The 23882-nt window shown below is 35.8% G+C and overlaps 1 protein-coding gene across 1 annotated transcript in view; it reads right to left on the bottom strand.

Moving 5' to 3' along the window:
- Positions 1-6516: 6516 nt before the first annotated feature.
- LOC147862087 (Zincin-like metalloproteases family protein) overlaps positions 6517-23882 on the bottom strand; it is a 33100-nt gene continuing 15734 nt past the window's right edge. The window contains exons 2-20 of the mRNA XM_087322460.1: positions 20324-20448; positions 19520-19683; positions 18815-18905; positions 17222-17401; positions 17057-17137; positions 16407-16487; positions 16105-16197; positions 15563-15643; positions 15324-15486; positions 13400-13520; positions 13244-13316; positions 13041-13148; positions 12821-12918; positions 12700-12745; positions 12527-12626; positions 12313-12386; positions 8212-8319; positions 8037-8117; positions 6517-6843 (exon numbers count right to left, since the gene is read on the bottom strand). Of these exons, the coding sequence (XP_087178586.1) occupies positions 6724-6843; positions 8037-8117; positions 8212-8319; positions 12313-12386; positions 12527-12626; positions 12700-12745; positions 12821-12918; positions 13041-13148; positions 13244-13316; positions 13400-13520; positions 15324-15486; positions 15563-15643; positions 16105-16197; positions 16407-16487; positions 17057-17137; positions 17222-17401; positions 18815-18905; positions 19520-19683; positions 20324-20448 (1988 nt within the window). The 3' untranslated portion in view covers positions 6517-6723. The remainder of the gene's footprint in view (positions 6844-8036; positions 8118-8211; positions 8320-12312; positions 12387-12526; positions 12627-12699; positions 12746-12820; positions 12919-13040; positions 13149-13243; positions 13317-13399; positions 13521-15323; positions 15487-15562; positions 15644-16104; positions 16198-16406; positions 16488-17056; positions 17138-17221; positions 17402-18814; positions 18906-19519; positions 19684-20323; positions 20449-23882) is intronic.

The raw sequence follows: 23882 nt of genomic DNA, 5'->3' as shown, positions 1-23882 counted from the left end.
CCCATCTTTACATAGCCATGATCATCGGTTGTGTAAGTCGAAAAACATTCTCTTGACGGAGTTATATGGAAAGATGCACCTAAGTCTGAGTCGATTACCCAAATGCATTCTTCACTTGCAAGATTTTTCCTTGGGTGCTCACAAATGAACATGGTCTCCTTTGCACTTGTAGCTGCGGTTGATGTGCCCTTTTCATCAAAGACCTTTCTGGGTTCAACATTATTACCGACACTCTTGTCCTTGTTGAGGTGTCAGCAGTCCTTCTGAAAGTGTCAAGGTTTTCCACAGTAAAAACATATTAACTTACCTGTGGACTTGGATCTAGCTTGGGACTTTTCCCTTCTTTGTGGACTTCTTTGTTTGTCCCTTCCTCTCATGGTATATTGAGTCAAGTTTGACTCCGACTGGGACAGGACACCCTTGTCCTTCTTGTCTCCTCGTTCAAGATGCTTGTCTTTACCGCTTGTAGAGACAAGTTCTCTTCTTGACACGAAGTGTTGAGAGTCACCACCAGATTCTCCTAGCTATCCGGTTGGGTACACAATAGTAGGATGCAGTAGTAGGATGCCTTGCATTGCATCCTCAAGGGGAAACTTGGTTGCAGCAAGGTGGTTCACATACCCCATGAATGTGCTTACATGATCCACTATGCTTTCTCTGTCCATGTATTTCAACCTCACAATCTATCTCATCAAAGATTTTTTGTTGAGGGTGTTCTTCCTGTCATATAGGCCTAACAACTCCTGCCACATCTCATAGGAATTTGTGTCGTTAACGACATGCTGAACGACACTTACATCGACACACTGTCTGATGGTGGCCACCGCCATTCTATTAAAAAGTTTCCATTCAGACTCTAATACCCCTGTGGGTATTTTTGCTCGGTCGATGGGCTCATACAGGTCTTTAACTATAAGAAGTTCTTCCATCTTTATCTTCCAGTCTGCATAGTTCTGAGAGTTTAGAACTATCATACCTGGGAAGCCACTCACACCTCCTTCCATCTTTGCACCTGTCGCTCTCATACCAATTTGTCGGGAATCAATCATAGATAACAAGAGACTAGAATACAACACTCTCGGTACAGAGCGTATCAGCCACGCAGGGCTCTTGGCGTCTAAGCTCACTCAGTTATGGCGCCACTCACTATCTCTCACACACTCTCTCTGTCTACACAACACTTTGTTATGTTCTTCACTTTTGTTCCACATTACCTAAAGCTTTGCCCTAAGTGTATTTATACTTATACACCTTATGGACTATTCACAAATGTAGCCACTACTACTATTATTCCTATTATTATAGTAACAGTCAATCAACCGACTGATCGACTAGCTGATTCGACTAGCCGACTCTTGTGTTGATTGTCCAATTAGCCCGACTAGCCGGCCTTGTCGTCGACCATTCGGTCGTGCCTTCGACTTCGATCACTTATACAATGTTGTCGACTCTCCATGTCGTCTCTCTCAAACAATTCTCCTTGTCATCGACTGACGGCTCTCAGCCCAACTAATCGACTACTCCGTGTCTTTGACGGTCGGCTCTCAGCCCGAACAGTCAACTACTCCCACAGGTGGGACATATGCCTAACACATAGTAGCATCGGAGACAGCGAAGGAAGCAATCTAGCTACACCGACTGACTATCAACTTCTCGGCAACAAGCTGAATCAACTGACAAATACCAACCATCTAATACAACTCACAGAGCGCAATACACCTCATCAATAATCTTCTCTATCATGCAAAGACAAAGGACATTGAGGTACGGTATCATCATATCTAGGAGCTAATATCTGAGAAAAAGCTCGAAGTTCAGAAGACCAACACCGAGGTGAACATCATTGATTCCCTAACGAAGCCACTCCCAGATCAATGCTTTGGAGCACGGAGGACAAAGATGGGACTACGACAAGTGACCAAGAAAAAGAAAGTCGAGCACAAAGCAGGAAGGTAAGTCAAAACTAACCCAATCAGACGAGTTGAAGAAGCAAAGTCTACAAAGTCGGAAATCTAAGAGAACAAAGATGTTGCAATGAGCAAGGACACCGACTGGAGAAGAGACGATCGAGGGATGAACAAGTAGGAAGACTGACCGAGGATCCAACGGAGAACATAAGAGTGAGCACGAATGGAGAACAGATGATTGGGTAGAGGCCGAGAATCGGAATCGGATATGAGCCGACCCAAACAAACGAGCCGACTCTGGTGGAAAGTTGACCTATATAGTTGAGCCGACCGATTTCGACAAGCTGACCCCAATTTGGACAATTAGCCGCATTAAGCTAAAAATCGACTTTACCTCTGCAACTTAGGTCACATGCCGACAACCTAGCTTGTATATCTGTACCTGTAGATTAGACATGTAATCTAGGTTTATGGGGGAGATAACCCCAATCATTTGTATACATAAGAAAGAGTATTCCTTTTATGGGGGAGTTTGTTGGCATAAAAGGCTGACTCCTTCCACTTTGTATCCATACAAGTGTGAACACGTCCAAATAGTTAGGGCTTGAGTATATAAACTCTAAGCTAACGTTGTAACGAATAATGATCGATCATCTTGAGTCTTGTAGAGAGAGTTACAGAATAACAAAGAACCTCCATTGAAGCTCAAACTATGTCTATCTTCTTCTTCTTCTTCTTCTTATTGCTACATATCTATGTCGTTTGATGTGCATAGATCAACAGGTCCTCACACACATACTTCCGAGCATATATCTAAACATACAATAACAAAAGGTAGTCCATGAATGTGTGCCACCTTGCATCTCTCTATGGAAGACATGCATATAAGTTGTGTTGTGACCACTCTTTTAACATTAAAGACTAACTATACAATATAGTAACAAACAAGAGCTATTAGATGTTCATGTCTCATATCACACTGGTCATGAAATCATCCTTCCCTTTATCGCCCACTTTTAGCTTGAGTGTTTTTGTGGGGATAACAATGATGAAAATCTTGGACTACATTTGATGCGTTGCAAAGGTGGTTGGATGGTTCCCAAGAGGCTGGATAAAGGATATTAACCCTTCCATGATACTAGATTTTAAAGTTTTCTATGCATCAATTGGGAAGCTAGGATCTTCTCTACCTCAAACTCCTCCCCATCTTGAAGCAAGACTAAAGTGGGTGCAATGAGTGCACGCGGGAATAAAAGATGTGCGGCAAGGCTACAAAAACGTTGTATGAAACACATATGTTGAAGTGTGTGAAACACATTAAAACACAGATGCCCTTTTAATTATTTTTTAAAAAGGTTCTATGTATTTTTGTGTGTGAAAAGAAACAAATATATATGATCTTTTTTTTTGGGAGAAGTAGAAAAATGGGAAGAAGAGAGGCATTGCAGCAAAGCTGAGAACTACACACACAACAAGCTTGGTGCTCTAATCCTCATTCTTCTAACTCCACTAATCAGTGTGTGATCTACGCGCCTTCAACTCCGACCCATGGCCTTCATCATCCTAGTTTCTTCTCTCTCGTGTTTGTAAATGTAGTTGTTATTCCTTTGTTGTGTAGTCCCCACTTTGTTGGTAGTGTTACTTTCTACATAGCTCTACTTCACTTTAGTGTATCTAGTGGTAGAGCTTGTATCTTTGTTGTACTCTCATTGTTCATAGTGGATTGTTTTGGACTTTGTCTTGTGGTTGTTCCTCTCACTGTGGTTTTCTCCACGTTAAATCTTGTGTCATCTATCCTATATCAGCTTGTGCATCTTGTGTTTTTTCTTTGATCATTGCTCATTAATATTCGAGCTTAAACAAGACGATTGTTACCTATCAAATGGTACGAGAGCCAAGGTTGTGTTTCTTGCTCAATTATAAATGGAGGCAAACACATAAACAATGGTCATTTTAAATGGCACAAACTATAAAAAATGTAAAGGTAAAATAAGCAATTTGCGTTTTGTCAAAAATTTGCATTTACTTGTGTTTACATTAGATAAACTTGAAAAGAGAAGTGATGAGGAGTGGTCATTTGCGAACCAACAAGTGTTTGATTCCATTCGTCAATGGGTAGGAGATCATGTCTTGAATGATATTATGAATGAAACAAATGAAAAGACATTATGGAACAAATTGGAAACCTTATATGCTTCTAGAACTGGTAACAATAAGTTGTTTTTACTTAAACAAGTGATGCATTTGACCTATAAAGACAATAACTCCATTTTTTATCATTTGAATGAATTTTAAAGTTGTTTTGATCAATTGTCTAGCATGGATATGTAATTTGAAGAAGTTCTGGCTCTATGGTTGCCAAACACTCTTCCTAATTCTTGGGAAATTTTTAGAATTTCTCTAACTAATGCAACTCCTAACATAAATGATAATGGAAACAACAAAGGTAGAAGTAGGCGTAAGTCAAGGTCTAAATATAAAGAGTTAGATTGTCATTTTTGAGGTAAAATAGGTAACATAAAGAAATATTGCTTCTGGCCACACACACCACAATTCATCAAGGCTTTAGAACCTTACATAGTCCTTCTCTTAGCCTATTTTCCTTGTCCACTAACATTGGTCACTTTGGTAAGATTCTATCCACACACTTCCAAACTTCATTGTGTAGTTTATAACTCCAAATAGAAATATCAAACCATGGTGCAACCAATGTCAAAAACTGTTTGTGTCCTCCCTTAGCTTCATCACTCGCAAAATCAAGTCCTCCTTTCAATTGTTTCAGCTTCCATTCCTAAAACTCTTGTTCAATTGCACTAAACTTCGGTAGCACACAATCTATTTCAATCAACTCAATGTTCATATGGGAACATTGGTGTCCTTTTCGTCTTCACACCCCTACTCTATTGTTGTATCTTTGGATCTAGATTCAACCTCATTTGCTCTTGCACACTTGGGAAAGGCAAACATTCTATTTGTTTGTCTTTTGTTTAAGTTGGAACACTTGTCTTATACCTTCGTGCTTGTTGCTACTTCTCTAATCAAGGTGACTCTAATCTACTTGATTAACTAGACTTGTGGTGACTCTAATCTCTCAAAATGGAGCCCTCAAAACAAGTAACAACATCAAAAGTTTCTACATTAACGTCAGCCCTTGTTGCAATTGATTCATACCCTGTGGTCTCAACAATATCAACAAAATCAAACATAATCACATTGAAAAAGTAACAAAAAACTTACAAAACAAGAATATGATAAAACAACAAACTTTCTTGATTATTTCTTGACAATATCCATTACATTAAGGGGATTAAGTACAAAAACCAATAATGGTTTTACTTGTACAAACACAACTTATACATTAATCTCCGACAGAAAGAAAAGTCCTCAACATATCTAATCCACTAAAATAAAAGTCTAGCCCCTTCAATAAGTAATTGGTCTTTTAGCCGATGGAGCCACATTCTTATGCCTTATGTTAGATATTGGTTCCTCCTTTACTATGAGTATATTAAGCAAATTTGGCTCAATGATAAGCTAGAAGTAGAATTGTGTTAGATTATTTGTCATGACCCTGCATAACTTTGAATCTACAAGACAATACTCATCTTTCAAAACCACTAGTCTTGCTACAATTATTTTATTCAAACAAAGGATTTAGAAATAATTTTGGTTATCATCACTATATGATAAGAGCAACCCAAGACAATAACAATACGAGGAACAATAAATAGACAAAATTGAAAGGAGGGATGTTTTTAACGTAGATCACATCTATATGACAGCAAATGCGATTAAAAAGTCCATTGGCCTAGAGCTAGACTAAAGTTCTTAGGTTAAATAACAAAAACTTAGAGAAAACAATTAGACCATTTTGTTCAAATGAAGAGAAGTAGAAAATCATGCAAATGGAAAGAATATAAGTGAACCACATGGAACCTTGCACAAATCCATGATTGAATTTTAAACAACACTACAAGAAAATGATAAAAAAAACACATAATTGAAACAATAATCAAGCAACAATAAAGAAATTTTGCAAAGACAACAAAGAAATACACTTTATCAAAACATAGAGGAAATCTTAATAGTATGATCATGATTAAGACAAATGATGTCAAGAACTACGATAAAAGAGCACAAATCACGTTGAAGCATTAAAACAATTGGTAAAACAGTGCAGCTTAAAAAATATGCCAACAAGTCACTTTACCAAGGGGTGAAGGAAATATTTGGGTGGAGCCATTGCAAGAATAAGTATTGAAATACATGTAACAATAGCATGATAATTACATTTTCCAACAGCGGAACCTAAAACGGCTTCTGGTTGTCCAAGTATCAACCATTTGTTACATCCATCAAGGCATAAACAAAAGAACATGGGAGAGAGATCTTAACATCCATGGAGACCGATTGTGATATCTGAGACAGGTTCACACCCATGAAGACAATCGAGCTTGGGTTCTCTCAATTTTATAAAAAGGCTTTTATAGAAAGGAGAGCCCAAGAGAGAAAATGAGTTTTTCCAATGATAAATCATAGAATCATTGATTCTTTGAAAATCTGATAATCACTATAAATAACTAGCACTAATTAAGAGGGCAAAAAAGATAACATGTAAGCATTGGGAAAAAGCTATCAAAACTTCCCAGAACAATGTAATGCATTCGTACGGCTCGGCCCCTTTGAGTGGGTCGAAGTGCCAAAATGAATCCTATGGAGAAGCCAATCTAATCAAATGTAACAAAGAACCAGATGATTGCAATTACATAGAGGTTGTCACCAAAAACCCACTTTGCCTTTAATTATTCCATAGATCTTAGAATTCATCAACTTCATTTAAACCGTTCAACCTAACATAAGCATCAAGTGAAGGATCCCGACCGAGAAATTCTCTCAGTATTTGAAGAGCATCTTTTGTTGCACCTGGTGCTAATACCTGTATGGTTGCAATGTATACTTAATCAGAAACATGCATAACGCTGAGCAACAAAATGCATAATGCATTGCCTATTGCAATGTTACACTTATTTATCACAAATACACTCCTTCAAAGAGTCGAGGGAGAATAATGGAAACATTAAACTCACATTGTAATCCAAGTTCAACACTTCATTACAGCACTGTAAGTATTTGTACATTGATGAATTACAGCACTGTAAGCTAATGCGCTACATTATGATGGTGCACTGGATAGCCTAATGTGTACCAGATAGGTTTTGCATAGCTGGGTTTGAATTCTTTACATATTTGAGTACATGAGCTAATAGGCTAGGTTATATGATATTGCACTGGATTACCTATTGCATACTGGTTTTGATATCTTTACAAATTGGTCATTTGTAGCCCTACCTAGTGGGCCTTCATTGAGATACTACAAAGAATCTTTGCACAACCAATGCATTTGTACATTGACAAGTTACAGTACCATGAGCCAATGCATTACATTATGGATCATTAAAACTCCAGTCACCTCTGTTATTTTATATGGATTATCGTCGTGGTCTGGATTTCCCTTTTAAGTTTCCATAGCAGTAGAATATCTCATGTTCATACTGAACAATGAATTCAAGTTTAGAGTTGCAAGGGCTTAGTTTAGTATAGATGAGTTCCTAGATTTTTCTAGCAGCATTACACTTGCATATGCACGCCGTACTAGTAGCATCAAGGGAATTCTCATTGCATGCATTTCATAAAAGATTTCAGATCTTTAGATTCAGCCATGACCTTGATATACTGGAGATTTGCATATTAAAAGAGAATCTCCCCTTGTGTTTAATCCATCCACTCTAACATCAACAGATTTTGAGCATCCTGATGTGCTAGTGAGCAAGCTTGAGGAGACATCTTATCCTAGAGGATTGTGTACACAAGAACACATAATGTTCCACCTATCATGTGTCATCATATTTCCTTTTTAGTGTTCATTATCATTTGCTGGTTACCTAGAACAATTACTTGCATTGATGAATTGTCTAATGGTTGAATTCAGAGTGTAGTTGAACATCCTTGCTTTGTTTCTATGTTTTTCACCCTGAAATGTATATATGATCTTTTTCTTATTGTCTATGATATTATTAAAAAATTTAAAAGTTTATTATATCTTCAGAAAGAACATAATTGTGTGCAGACCTTGTTTCTATATTCCAGGCCCGCAATATTGTTCATCATATTTCCTTTGAACCTTGCCTCAAACATATCCGCTGCGAAAACCTAATTGAAGCAGAGTGACAGTTGAGTTATTTCAAGCTAACCATGAACCCTACTTGCAGATAGGCTCAGAAATCTTCTGCAACCAAAACAATACCTCACTCCATAGGTAACTGTAGCAAACTGCATCACAGCCACCAGAAATGAAATGCAATGTGGATGCTGCAATATTTGTGCCTTCTATATTTGGAATTCCCAGAACAACCTTCAATAAAATAATCACTTATTATCAAGGTAAATTAAACTCAGATGCAGTAAAACAATAATACATATGAAAGATTTTCCTAACTCGTAAATTGATTGATTAGCAAATTAACAAAGATATTAAACAAATGGTATCACATATCAGCAAAACTTGCATTGAGAAGGTTGATGCAATCCTAGTATATTGCATTCATTAAAATAAATTAGAAGGCTACTTATGCACGGGATGTGATGACACTTTTAATATTTTTATCAATCTGACTCTGATTCCAGCTTGCAATATTGTTGGCATAGATTGACATATTTGCATTCGTGGGAGTTACCATACGAATACATACGAATACGCATAAGAATACATGAAAAAATATTCGTTAAAAAAACAGAAAAAAAAGAGTTCCTACTTTTTAGTTTCTAATATATATATCATATAACAAAGAGACTTTCACATTAAATATGGGATATTTAACTTGACATTAAAAAGGAGGCTTACACTAAATAATATTTTTATATAATAAATGGAAAACTTAAAAGTTAAAAGTATTTGTTTTATTTTTAATCAATATAAAATAATAATAAATAATAAATAAAAGGTTCATTAATTTCCCACTTTACTCTCCCACAAAAATTGATATTTTTATCTGTTATTAAAAGGGAACCTCATAATAATAATATTTTTATAATATATATAAAACTTAAATGTATTTGTTTTATTTTTTAATAAAACAAAAAATAAATAAATAAATGTAAATAAATTAACTAAATAAAAGGTTCCCATAAATTTCATATTTTTATTTCACATTAAAAAGGGGAACTCACACTAATAATATTTTTATAATATTTATCAAACTTAGATGTATATGTTTTAATTTTTAATAAAACAAAAAATAAATAAAATATATGTAAATAAATAGAATAAATAAAAGGTTCTCACAAAATTTTATATTTTTATCTCACGTTAAAAAGGGGACCTCACACTCATAATATTCTTATAATAGATGAAAAACATTAAAGTATTTGTTTTATTTTTAATAAATAAATAAATAATAAATAATAAATAAAAGGTTTATTAATTCCCCACTTTTTACTCTCTTGACATTAAAAAGGGAACCTTAGACTAATAATATTTTTATATATAATATATAAAATTATTTTTTAAAATAATAAATAAATAAACGAATGGTTCTGTAATATTCTTGGGGTAATTTTGTATTCTCGAATTTTACGAATATTACAGATGTCGAATATTACGAATTTCACGCATGGGTCAATCTATGATTGTTGGTAATGAGAACCCTAATACATAAATGCATAATTTCTGAGCATCCTATCAATCTCATTGAAACATTGAGTATAGCAAACACTTCATGAACCTACTATGGGTGCATAAACATTTGGTGCATGCCATTATATAGAAATAAAAGGCATAATGTCATATTCTGGAATGTTTCTCGTTAATCTATCTGAGGTGATTTCTCTAGAAAGCAAGGATACGCTATTCCAGTGACATGCAAGAAGATGTCCCTAAATTATAAGTTGGTTCAACAAAATGAAAAATGTCCACATATTCTCAAATCAGCAAAGCTTCCTTTCTGACTTTGCATCATCTTCTCTGTTAGCCATTTCACCATGTCTATCCACAAACCTTTATAACGGTATTTTGTTGCTCATCTATTCTCTTCCCATCTTTGCCTCTTCACCTCCTTTTAGTTTCCTTTCTAGCTTTTTCTACTTCCCAAAATCTCCCCAGTTCTACTCTCCAATATCAAGATTAGGTAGAACAAATATTAGACATTTAGTTTTTATGTTCCATTTAGATTTGACAAATGTACTTACTCCAAAATCATTAAGATGGACTCAGAGTTCTACTATATCTCCGATCTTTTTTCCGTCACGATGACAAATGGCAAAGTAGTTATCGTTGATTTCTAGTAGACTGTATTGATAAAAATCTGATCAAGCATGCTGCCACTTGTTATCATGGCCACCAAAGATTAAAGGATTGTAATGTTGTATTTTGTATGCCTGCACTATAAAGTTTTAATATGAGGTTGTAGAATCCTCACAGATGTGGGGTTGTGGAGTCCAGAGATGCAACACGCTAGCCCATATATTGTACATCTGCAATACATAGAAGGGCACCAAATGAGGGGCAGTTTGATAAGACATCTCTGGAATTACCCAGCTGTGTGGTTTCCCCAACAAAGTCCATCTACAGCTATTCAAAGAACTACCCATTTTCTCAGAGTTCCAAAGCCCAGCTGGCCTTTGGGACTATCAAGAAAGCATACACCTGGATCCCGATTTTCCTCTATCCGAATAAGATCAAGCCTTTTATTGTGGACGCAGACACATGCAACTCTTGCCCCTGCCATTGTCCAATTTTTGCCCTCAGCACTATCTTATCCTAGTCTGATGATCTGGGGCTCCTGTATTCTCTCACGGCAATAGCAATTTGCCGTGCACATAGGCTCCGGCCCCATGGACCACGACCTCGACACCCTTGTCATCGACAGATAAAAGCCATTATCACCCGCCATCGTAGGTGCTTCCCTCGCTTCAGAGACATTTCCATTCTGGATCAACTTATGCTAGAGATCTTTCGAAGACAAAAGCTACAATATACCTAACTTGAGAATCTCACATGTGCCAAAAACCAAATTCCCTCGTTTCTTCTCTTTTCATCTTATTTACTTTTATATTTACTGAGTAATATTTATTTTATTTTGATTTGTTCTCAAAGACGACACAACACTGAAGATGCAATCTCTTATTTGGTCTTATAGGCCATTTTGCCCTCTTAAAAGACGTTAATATATCTTTCTTTCTTTCTTTCTTTCACATTCTATTCCCAAACACTCACCCCTACAAAGATCAACTACCCAATGTATGATAAGGTACTTCATCTCAAACCCTATCCTCCATCGGAATCCAACCAAACCTTTCATCACAGAATCAGACACATCTGATTTTTCCCCTTGGCATCATCTTATCCCAGCCTGATGATAATGAAATGCATTCCTCAGACAATCAATTCCCCAATTTATGATAAGGAACTTGCCACTATAATCATCATGTTTGAGCAGTAGCATCCTTGCCTTGTGGTGCCCAACACCGTGTGAAGGAATTGACTGTTACGTAAATCTTTCCTGTGAACTACAACTTTGAAATCTTGTTCCAACTGAGCATTGAGCAATGCAAAACAGTACCCCATTTTATCTTTAGCAGATCAACACCAATATTCGGATGTGTAATTATCTGCTTGATACTCAACTCATTTCATCTAGTTCCTTTGTTCTCTCTTGTCCATCCTAATGTCTCCTTGGTCTTCAATCATTTCTTCTCTCAAGTTGTTGGGTTGTACCTAGATCCATTCTCCAAATCCTTAAATACAGATCATCACCTGAATTTTTTCATCTGAATCCTCCTCTTCTATTTTCAAAGATCCGAGACTCCAACAATGTTGGGTACATTGTGTTTGGATACTTATTTAATGTTATATATTTAATCATTAAGTTCTAGTCTCGATATTTATGGTATATTTAATATAAAATATCACAATGTGGTATATTGTAAAATGATTGTATATTAATATATTAATTAGCTAAAAATTATAATTTATATTTTATGTGCCAATTTAAGTTTTATAAATTTTAAAAAAAAGTCTATATATTTTTAAATGATAATTCAAATATAGTTAAAGTAATAGTTTACTTAAGTATGTATAACTAATATTCTAGAAAAAAATAAAAGACTACTGCATTTACTAAAATGGTGTTGCTCAAATAGAAAACTAGTTTCTATGTGCATGTATGCAACTGAAAGTATGGATATCGTTGATATAGAATATGGAAAATCATTACGAAAATATTAGATAATAAACACAATCAAAGAATTAAGCACAAACACTCTCACATCATATTTTGGCCTCTTGCAGATATTAGTGTACCTATTGTCATATTTCATTCCAGCCAATAAAGTATATAAAGAAAATTACCTCAGGAAAGAGATCCTTAATGACTTGTTCAATGCTAACTTTGTCCTCGGTATGTATGATTTGGTCCAATATACCTATCAAGTTAGATAAGTTGAGAGCAGAAATTAAAGACTAACTGAGATATTAACTTGAGTTTAGTTTAAACAACGAGTTTCTATGGATATGAAAAGTACATGCCTAAATAACTATTTTTAATTAATTTCACTAAATGAACCTATAAAAAGATGATTCCTGAGTGTCCTCAGAGCAAGAAATGATCTCCTTTTTTCTTTCAAAACTTTGAGCATGCTATCAGGGATGCCTGTGTCTGGATCCTGCAATTTGGAAAAAACAGTTAATATTTTTTAATTATAACCAAAATCAGAGAATTTGCTGGAATTTAATGACCTTGTAAGAACAACTCATCAGCTTCAACGAGTCTCTTTCATAGCACCTGTTAAAACAGAATGTAATGATTAACCAAAAACATAAACAAAAATTGAACATGCATATGTGAATGAAATTTTACCAGTTCTCAAGCATATGACTAGGAGTTTCTAAAAAGTCTGTTTCAACCAGAAGGCCAGAGAACCTCGCAAAAGATGCTCGGCTGCATATATGATGCATCTATAACAATACTAAAATCATAGGTTAGACTGATATAAAGACCAACATGATCCAACAAACTTCAACCACCCAAAAGTGTACATGCATTGAAGACGTTTTCTGAACAAGATCAAAGAGTATACCAGATGTCCAAACTCATGGAAGTATAAGACTAATTCTGAATGTTTGAGCAGTGTCGGAGTATCAGAACCAGACTTAGTAAGGTTCATTAGCAGTGCAGCAACAGGTAGCTATATAACGCATTTACCAAAATGAGAGAATCAGGCAAAAGAATAGCTTTGATCAACAGGTACTTACAGCTGTTAAATTTTGGAACTATACCTACCTGTCGTTTCCCATTCGCAAGGTCACAGGAAGGTTGAAGGGGAACAACGCATGGATGGCTGTATTTACCATCGCTGTTAGCAGGAAACAAAAACAATTATAATATGCATAAATATCAACTCTTTTACTTCCAGTTTTCATAAAGAACCATTTTTACCGAGAAAAAGCATCCAAATAAAAGAAGCCCATAACCTCCTTGCTCTCTAAATCAACAACAGAAAATTCTCGAACTTCTTCATGCCAAACATTCTTTTTCTCAAGTTCGAGAAACTTGAGACCTGTTAAGGACAAATGAATAATATATGAGAAAACACGTTTTACTCAAATATACTATAAAATATCATTCTAATGAGAAAACTCATTTTACTCAAATACACTATAAAATACCATTCTAATGAGAAAACACATTTTACTCAAATATACTATAAAATACCATTCTAATTTTTAGAGGACAATTATATTGTGAACCTACTGCTGGTCTTCCTAATCGTACTTATTGAGGATAGAATAAGCCAACCATCTACTCAATCAGGTGATATGCATTAAAAGTAACTACTTCGAACTTCAAGAAATAACTTTTACTTAAACATATTATAAAACGTCAAGGGATAAATAGATACAAAACCCTCCCACCGACACGATAACTTATGTTTGAAGATGTTACTTCTATCCTACCATTTGTATATGAAAGCAATGAGAATAGGCAAAGGCATTGCAGAGTGCTGAATGTGACCACAACCAAGATGTACCACATATTCAAAGGGTAATTACTGGGATTTCTTATTCAGACAGATATTTCTAGAAAAGGCATTTTCGAAATCGCTTATTCAGACAGGTAACTAGATTCTTGCTAGAAAAGGCATTTTACAGATTATTTGTTCAGATTGGTAACATTCATTTTTGCATTTTATTTTACAAGGTATATATCTCAAGCACTATTTAGCAGAAAAAGTAGGCTTGAAGGTGAGAAGGATTTTAGAGGATCATAAAAGAAAACTGAACATTATATTGCAGCTGGAAAACTCAACATTATATTGTAGGCTCATTTTTTCCAATCTATGTGGAAGAGGCATGGAAGCGAAAGCAAAGGCTAACAAATATGCGAAAAAACACTGAAATCCAGGGTGCTACAGAAGGCTGGCAAAGACAAGTGTGGTTATCCTAGATTGGTAACTCAAACCAGGTGAACATGCCACAAGCCTATAATACAAAAGACAAAAAGGATGCGCACAAAGATGGGGTTCAGGGGGATTCGTGAAGGTTCAAATTCTAGGGTATAGGCTGTGAAAAAAACAGCCTTCATCCATACACTAATTAATCACCTATATCATAGAGGCTTTATCATCCCCTCGGTAGTTATTTTTCGGGCAAAATTAGATTCTAGAAAATTGCCTCTTTGAATATTATACATCAAAAGTGTTCCTTACAGTAGTGTGTCCTATTGACTCCAAATGGACAATGATGGCCTTTTTCTTTTTAAGATAATATGTCGTGGACAAAATCCAAGAGGTAATGGTCATTGTACGTATAGAGCAGGTCTGGGGGCAGATGGCGATATCTTTTCAAAAGAGGCAGTGATATCTTTTCAAAAGAGGCAGTGACATATATGGTGCTTTTTTGTTTAAACCTCTAATGAGCATAGGTGGCAGAGGTGATCATTTTATTTGAATCCTTCATATCTGCCTCTCTATCTGCAATTGGTGTGATAACATATAGATCCGTCCAACTATCTGAAATATGGGTATCCATGTGGCTGGGGTGAAAGCATAGGTTGGTGGAAGTCGCAAAATGCTTTCACAGCTCAGGTTCCCACCCTCAAGTCTCAAGTCAGTCAGTTCATGGCCTTCTTCAGCTTCCAGAATGATATATAACATGAACTAGAAAAAATACAAAGTTATCAATGACAAGGACCTCCATGCCACTTTTAAAAAGAAGAAGTGTATGTGGTCCATAAGATATCTGATGACGGTTCCTGAACACAGCAACTCCAGAGTTTAACCAGTTATAAGATTGATCACAGCAAGTTTTAAGAGTGAGGAATAGATAAATGGAAGCAAAAAAGTGAGCCTTTCATTAATTACCAAGAAGATGACCATATATTTTTAGTAAACCAGTGGTGACAACTTCAAATGGAAAATATTGATCCAGATTATTCATGTTAAAATTCAGCAATCTTCTTTCTGCTTTTCGAATATAATACAGGATGTCTTCCACTCCAAATGCCGGATCTCCCTCTTCCTCTTCCTACACAAAAGTTTAGAATTATAGAATTAAGAAATTCACTCTTGCAATGCTAATCGGTGAAAAATAAGATGCCAACCTTCAAATCTTGCAAGAGTTTTAACTCCTGATTGGCACGTGGTAAGATATGTCGCAACATTTGATCATGAAACTCCTTCACCTGAAAATTAGTCCATCAAACTCCAAGCCTGAGTTCTAATCTTGCATTTCTCAGGCATTGCATTCTTTCCGATTCCCACGTGACAAACTCATTTATACAAAAGACTGGGGCAAATTTGTTTTTTAAAATACCTAACCATATGCCAGTACTACACACAAACTGATGTTCTGAAAGACCATCTAGCGCAGACTACACACAAACTACTCTAAGAAAATGTTGTATCAGATATCCAAGTTAAATGTGCATATATATCTAGAATGAGTTGTAACTTGTGTTCTGTTACTTGTGATGGTATCAAAGGACATATACTGTAAACTTCTTGTAGTTTCAGGTCGAATATATCTGCGACTATTGTTGCACTTTATACATCACCATCAAGAATAGCTGCAATAATCTTACTTGTAGAGATACCTAGAAGAAGAAAAAAAGAGGATAGATGGAGAATCAAAGTGTGTACCCACCTTTTCAGGATTTCTTGTCATGCGTACTTCCAAGCAATATTCAGCCCAGTTTCTATAACCAAGAAGCATAGCAAATTTTCTTCTCAGATCCAACTGCATAACATAAGATTTTAGGTCAGTATATCCTGACAGATGCCAGTAAATACTTACCATTTTCCTAATTATACCGCATCATGCAAATATAACAAAGCATTTCTCAAGGGAAAAATGATATCAACTTACAAGTTCCAGCCTTGCAATCATAATGTCGGGAAACTGAGAATTGATTTAGAAATTTTATTTTATATGAAAATCAAATATACCACTTTTTCTAGAATAGGAATATTCTCTTTCATGCACCTCCGATAACGAGAAGTAGCCACAGCAGACCTTGTTGCCCTTACCTGCATCATATGCATACTACATTATAGAGTTGCAGTTTGTTGTTATAGGTCAAGTAGTAATGCACTTAAAATTGGGCAAATACAACAAAAACTTGAAATTGGTGACGTGCAAATAGCTGGAATATGCTGCAAAGTTTACCATCAAATAGGTGGCACACAACCCTTTTCCAGGCAGGCATATGTTTTTTATAGCATGCATTATATCTCTCCCGTGGAAACCTCAATCTGAGGTGAAAATCCAAAAAAAATGATGGCATGAAATAGCCCACAGGTCACCATACCTGCATACCTTTTGAGACATGCCAAGAATGTATTGATTGTTCGAGTAAAAACCAAAAAGTTATTAGTTGATTTGCAGGTGGAAAGATGGCATAGCAGCAATATTAAACAGATTTGTTTGAGTCCACAAAACTTATATAGATTAACCTTTTCTTTACATAGTTAAATTCAATTTTACTTCTATACAATTATATTAGAAAACTTCAGAAAATTTCTAAAAATTAGCCTTTTCTTTACCAGGTTGAATTCAATTGATGTTATACAATCATATAAGAAAATGCATGCATTACCTTGCAATGTTCCATGATTGGGAGGTAGTGACATGGTTTTAACGTTACTGTCAACTTGCAACCATCTCCTGCATTTAACCCCTGCCTTGAGGAATTATAACATTAGGATAGGACAAGGAGAACACTCGCATATTAAGCATTGCCATGCACGTATCAAACAATCACCTTAATAAAATTTGGATGCATCCCGGCAAGCTCTTCAGCAGTAAACTGAAGTGTTGTCTCATCCTCATTCAAGTTGTTCTGGAACACATTGCAGAGTTCTCTTATTCTAGTTTTCAACCTCTCTGCTTCATCTTTTAATTCTGGCCTTAGATTCAACCCTTGTCTTTCAAAATCTCTTATCTGATAAACATAGCAACCATAAATTGCTACATTCAGTCTTTTCGGAGACCTAGGATGTTCAGAATATCTTTTTACGACCATTATGTTTCTTGAAAATAGACCAAGATACCCCATGCATGAAAAAAAATCTAATACTCTTTTTTCTATGAATATGTGAAAATTATTAAAACTCACCAGATACTAATAACCTCAATTCAATCAAGTATTAGAATAAGTTTTTCGGCAAAATACAGTATCACTTTAAATCATACTTACAACTTTTCTCTAACTATATTTGACTCAAAATGCAAGCTCTAGTTCATTAGAAGATATTAAAGGATCATTGACCCTCACATCAAACTTTTGATACATACACCAATATAAAATTATTGTCAATCTATCACTGTCATTCAAATGATTAATCTCAGTTTTAAGTCTATACATGCAAAGGTATTTACACTATACGCAGTCTATAAAGACTCAATTGCACTGCAGGGTAGACTGCAGTCTGTGGACTCCCTACATGCATTGATCAAATTTCTAATACGATGAATATTGTAAGGTTTTCACCTTTGAAAGATATAGCCTGCCCTTGTGTATTAAAATAACGAGAATATTTTTGAATCTCCACCACACCAACCTCAATGTGTATCATGTGTATATGTGAACCCTCTAAAATGCTCTAAAAACCCTTGGTACACTATATAGCCTATAGGGTAGACTGGAGTCTTCAGCCTGCCTAAATGCATTGATCACATTTTTAACATGACAAACATTTTCTTTGAAAGATGTGAACTGTCCTTGTATATTATAGTATCTCCATTGTCATCAACTTGATGTACTGTAGGAGTGATGGATTATAATGCATGTTCAGCAAATTTAAGAAATTACCATTAAACATAAGCAGCTCGGCACATTAAATTTAGCCAGGAAATTTCCAAAAAAGCATAGCTACAATCAATTTTGAAAGTTGACTGACAATTTTGTTTCCCAGTAGCCCAAATTTGCCTTCACCAATACACAGCACTTCCGTTTCCTTGTGTCAATGGTTGAAAGAATACAAGTGTACATTGAACTTGTAATTGCATCCAAAGAAGAATGAAAGGTCTCATGTGACACATCTCAGTATCATCTTTTTATATTTCCTGTACATGCACGCACTAAAATTGTCATTACATCCAAATTTGGATGTATATGAAGAGAAAAACAAAAAATAGGTGCAATGGAATCAATAGAATTAGATAGAGCTGCCTATAATACATCCAATGCAAGCAACAAGAAGCATCATTAAGTCATTTACCTTCAAGGCTGCAAATACTATGCATTCTAAACTAAAATAACATTTCTGAGCACTCTCTCAAAGACATCACGTAATAAATACTAGGCATTCCAGCACTGAGTGTAGGATATGCGGATTTCAGTTAAATATCTTACCAAATAGCAAACATAACGGTCAGCTTCAGGCTGCAAGTTACTATTTTTTTGACTAAAAGCTTTAACCACCCGGTATACATCGACTCGAGCACTGCAACATTCAGAATGAGTCTTATAGTCTATACACAACTAATCATTTGAATTCCATTCAAGAAAGCAAATAAACCACACACCACTAAGTTTACCTTTCATGTCTATTGTTCACTTATCATGTACAAGACTCTGAAAGTGATGCCATGCAAATGAAACACTCCTATAAATTTGACGGAGCCACACAAGATCCAAGATCAGTGACACATAGCATGTATGGATGAAATTGGTGGTTTCATGGGAAAAAGATGACGAGTAGATAAAAGGTTTAGTAATAATATGATAATATTTTTAATTATCAATGCTGTGCATGAAGTCAAAACGTCCCTTGTTTTGAATGTGGTGCTGAATTTGCTTTTTATGAAAGAGTAAATATAAGGGCATGAAATTCACCACTTAGGCCTCGAGCCATGGCAAGCATGCATGGATGTATGTGAAGTGAATATGTTGAAAGTGTGCCTCTATATTGTGTGAATGCAAATAGTTTGAGGGTGTACCTAAAATATTGGGAATGGTAAAATGTTGGTTTATTCTTCTTGCATGCATACATTGATATACTCAAATAACAAAACTAAACTGTTTTGTGAGCATATGAAACATGATCTTATCTTCTACCTGCACTTCACTTTGTAAGCATCGAGCATACTCTCTGCATCTTTGCTAGCTTGCTGAACCTCCTTAGAACTAGATACCAGCCTGGGAAACTTGCAACTTTGTATCAATGCAAACTCCTCTGCTTCTAGACTTGCCAATGGAGCGATAACATTGTCATAACTAACCTGATAAATTAGGTACTCCATGTTTCACACAGTAGTAAAATATGGAAGTATTCATAAAACTAATAAATGATACCTTTGACCATCACATTAACCTTAGAAATAATTCAAATGAAAAGTTTGCACAAATATAAAAAAGGATTCACTCGTGGTGTATAAGAGCTTTAAGAACACCCACTAAAATAGTTTTCCAAATTGTTTGTCCCAGTCTTCCTTCATTCATCACTGAATTCACTTTAAGCTTGGTTATAATTACACTACTAGCTCAATTCCTTGACATATATCTGTCTTCACATGATATGGTTTGACAATTGAAAGGAAGATTTCCTATATTGCAAACAATGACCCATACATTTATAAGGCATTTATTAGTTTTAGTGTAAGAAATGTTCTAAATGCCCATGTTCAAGTCTCAGAAGCTCAATGAGAACATTGGCTAAACTATAAAACCCAGCATTACAATAATCTTTTTCCATTGTCTAAACTGGCAAAAACTTGAATGCTCATATGTAAAACTAGATTTGTATGAATTGTATGCCAATAAAAACCTATTTGAAGTCAATAATACAAACAAGTATGACCACTAGCATGTATTCCCATCAATTATTAAAATTTATTTTCCTGAGCTTAATCATACGAATACCTTCTCTAGAGGCACAGATGCTACTGAGTCATGAACCTTCTGAGACCTACTAATCAATTCCTCAGCAAGCTTTAATATTTTCGCGGAGTCTAGATTGATAATAAACTTGAAATCGGAAGAATTACCTGTCATAATATCAAATGAAAAGAATAGGCATAGATTCATAATAATATCAAAGATGTCAGTTTCTGTATGTATATATAAGGAGATTTCACTTTTCCCAATGTTCTAACTCATGCATTCACAACCAATAACTTCACTTCACATTAAGTAAAATATAAAGGTAAAGAGGGATGTTTGACGGATCAGCTATTGAGAGATGAGGTTCAGCAAACAGGACTGTAGTAGAGATGAGAGTAGAGACACGCAGATCTTTGGTGTACCCAACCATCTTGATTGGTACACAACAAAAAAAAAGGTTATTATATTAGTTAACCTTACAAAGAAAGTGGTGTGTTCACATTACAAAAAAAAGGTGTCCTATCCAGGTGAACAATGTGTTCACATATACGAATAATTACCTAATTTGTGAACTACGGGCCTTTACACCTAACAACCTCCCACTTAAAGGTTCAATGTGAACATTCAAGTAACTCCCACTAACTGTATGCAATGCTCATGTTGAGCTTTGCCAAGACTTTTAGTGAGAATATCTGCACGATTATCCTGTGTTTTGATCTTGGTCAATGTGACTAGACCATCCTCCAAAACTTGTCTGAAAAAGTGATGTCGCACATCAATGTGTCTGGTGCGCGAATGAAACATGGCATTCTTAGCCAGATACACATCACTCTGGCTATCACATCCTAACACAAGAGTACTAACAGCCATGCCAAGATCTTCACCAAGTCTGCTGAGCCATATAGCTTCCTTTGAAGCTTCTGTAGCTGAAATATATTCAGCTTCAGTAGTACTCAGTGCTACAATCTTTTGCAATTTGGAGCACCAAGACACTGCTCCACCAGCAACTGTAAATATATACCCGCTAGTAGACTTACGTGTATCCAAGTCACCTGCCATGTCTGCATCACAATATCCCTCCAAATTTAATGCACCCTTCCCATACCGTAAACATTCTCTCTGTGTACCTTTAAGATACCTGAAAACACACTCGACAGCCTCCCAATGTGCTTTCCCGGGATTAGACATATAGCGACTAACAACTCCCACTGCATAAGCAATATCTGGACGAGTAGCTACCATAGCATACATTAGAGAACCACATGCTGATGCATAAGGAATTCCCTTCATAGCATTGATTTCCATCTCATCCTTTGGACAATCAGCCTTGCTGAGTTTAAGATATGACGGCAAAGGAACTCCAAGGGACTTTGCTTCTAACATATTAAATCTGTTAAGCACTTTTTCAATGTACTTTTCTTGTGACAAAAACAACAATTTGTCTTTTCTGTTTCTACTGATTCTCATGCCCAAAATATGCTCTGCATTTCCCAAATCTTTCATAGAGAAAACCAATTTCAGTTGATCTTTTAGAGCATCAAGACTAGTCTTTCTTTTCCCAGCTAGCAACATATCATCCACATATAGAACAAGTATGATAGGACTGTCATCGATATCCTTTTTCGTGTATAAACAATGATCTGCATAGCTACAATCAAAGCCTTGAGAAAGCATAAAAGTATCAAACTTCTTATACCACTATTGTGGTGCTTGTTTTAGGCCATACAAGCTACGTTTTAGTTTGCATACCAAATGCTCCTTGTCAGAGACTACAAAACCCTCAGGTTGTTTCATGTAGATCTCTTCATCAATATCACCATGCAAAAAAGCGGTCTTTACATCCATTTGGTACAACTCCAAATTAAGCATTGCAGTGAGAGCAAATAGCACACGAAGTGTGGTCATCTTCACAACAGGAGAGAACACCTCTTGGAAGTCAATACCTTCCTTCTGTGCATAACCCTTGGCAACTAATCTTGCCTTGTATTTTGGTTTCCCTTCAATTTCCTTTACCTTATAAACCCACTTATTTGGAAGAGCTTTCCTTCCTTGAGGTAAGGACACAAGATCCCATGTATCATTTGCATATAAAGATTTTATTTCTTCTTGCATTGCAAGCTCCCACTTACTGCTAAGTTCACATGACATTGCCTCCTTATAAGTAAGAGGTTCACCCTCATCTGACAGCATGACATAATGCAAAGAGGGGTCATATCTATATACCTGCCTCCTTGAACGATTAGACCTACGTACCCAATGATCAGTATTTTCTGGGATTGGTTCTAAATCTGGAGGAAAATCATTTTCAGCACTTTCTGGCTGTTGCAAACCATGTCCAGCATGTTGTTCGACATCTATATTTTGTTCTTCAGTACCTTCATCTCGTTGACCAATATCTTCATGAGCATCTCTTTGCTGTCCAACTTCTTCTGGCTCAAAGATAACCGGTCGATCATCATATTCAACCTTTGGTATAGCATCATGAGGTTTATTTTCATATTTTCTGGATGGCTGTAATTGCTGAAATGTAACGCTCTTAGAGTTCCTAACAGAGGAACAAGCATTTTTCAGCAATTTTTCTTCATTAAAAACAACATCCCGGCTGCGTACAATTTTTCTGGACTGAGGTAACCAAATCCTATAGCCCATTTCACCTTCATCACCATAGCCCATAAAAATGCCCATGGTGGACTTAGCATCGAGCTTATTTCTCAGCTCACTTCTAATGTGTACAAACGCATCACAACCGAAAATTCGTAAATGGTCATATGAAGCTGGTTTGCCAGACCAAACCTCCTCAGGGATTCCATTTTTTAAGGACTTGTTGGGAGAACGATTACATATATGAACCGCGGTTTTTAATGCTTCTCCCCAAAATTCATGAGGGAGATTAGCTGTGGACAGCATGCATCGTACTCGCTCACACAAGGTCCTATTATACCTTTCTACCACTCCATTTGATGAAGCGTTATATGGAGCTATAAGCTCTCTTTTAATACCATATAAGTCACAATAAGACTTAAATTCTGCAGATGTAAACTCACCCCCATTATCTGTTCTGAGACATTTCAGTTTTGTCCCTTTTTGAGTAGTCACAAATGCATGAAAAGATTTAAATGCATCAAATGCATCACCTTTTCTTTTCATCAAGTACACCCAAATCTTCCTAGAATAATCATCGATAAAGGAAATAAAATATGCAGCACCGCCCAAGGATTTTACAGGCATGCTACATACATCAGAATGCACCAAATCTAGCACATTTGGTTTACGAGAGATACCAGAATAATAAGAATTTCTCACTTGTTTGCCAAATAGACAATCATTACAAAAAACCAGCTTTGATCCTTTAACATCAAATCTTTTTAAAGCAAAAAGGACTTCAAGTCCTTTTTGGCTCATATGTACTAATCTCTTATGTCAAAGCTCTAAACGAGAGTCGAATTCAGCAATAGCAAGAAACTTTCCAGGTAAAGCTTTACATTGCAAACAGTACAGAGTGCCCTTTTTGCAACCTTTCACAATAACCATAGATCCTTTCTTTAGTTTCCATAATCCACCACGGAATTATGTGGTGTAACCATGCAAATCCATCTGT

Source organism: Azolla caroliniana, unplaced genomic scaffold (genome assembly GCF_043228905.1).
Source record: "Azolla caroliniana isolate FFs.n. ecotype wild unplaced genomic scaffold, voAzoCaro1.0.p SCAF_7, whole genome shotgun sequence".
Lineage (NCBI taxonomy): Eukaryota > Viridiplantae > Streptophyta > Polypodiopsida > Salviniales > Salviniaceae > Azolla > Azolla caroliniana.
The sequence above is the reverse complement of the archived record's forward strand: the minus strand, read 5'-3'. Positions and strand labels throughout refer to the sequence as shown.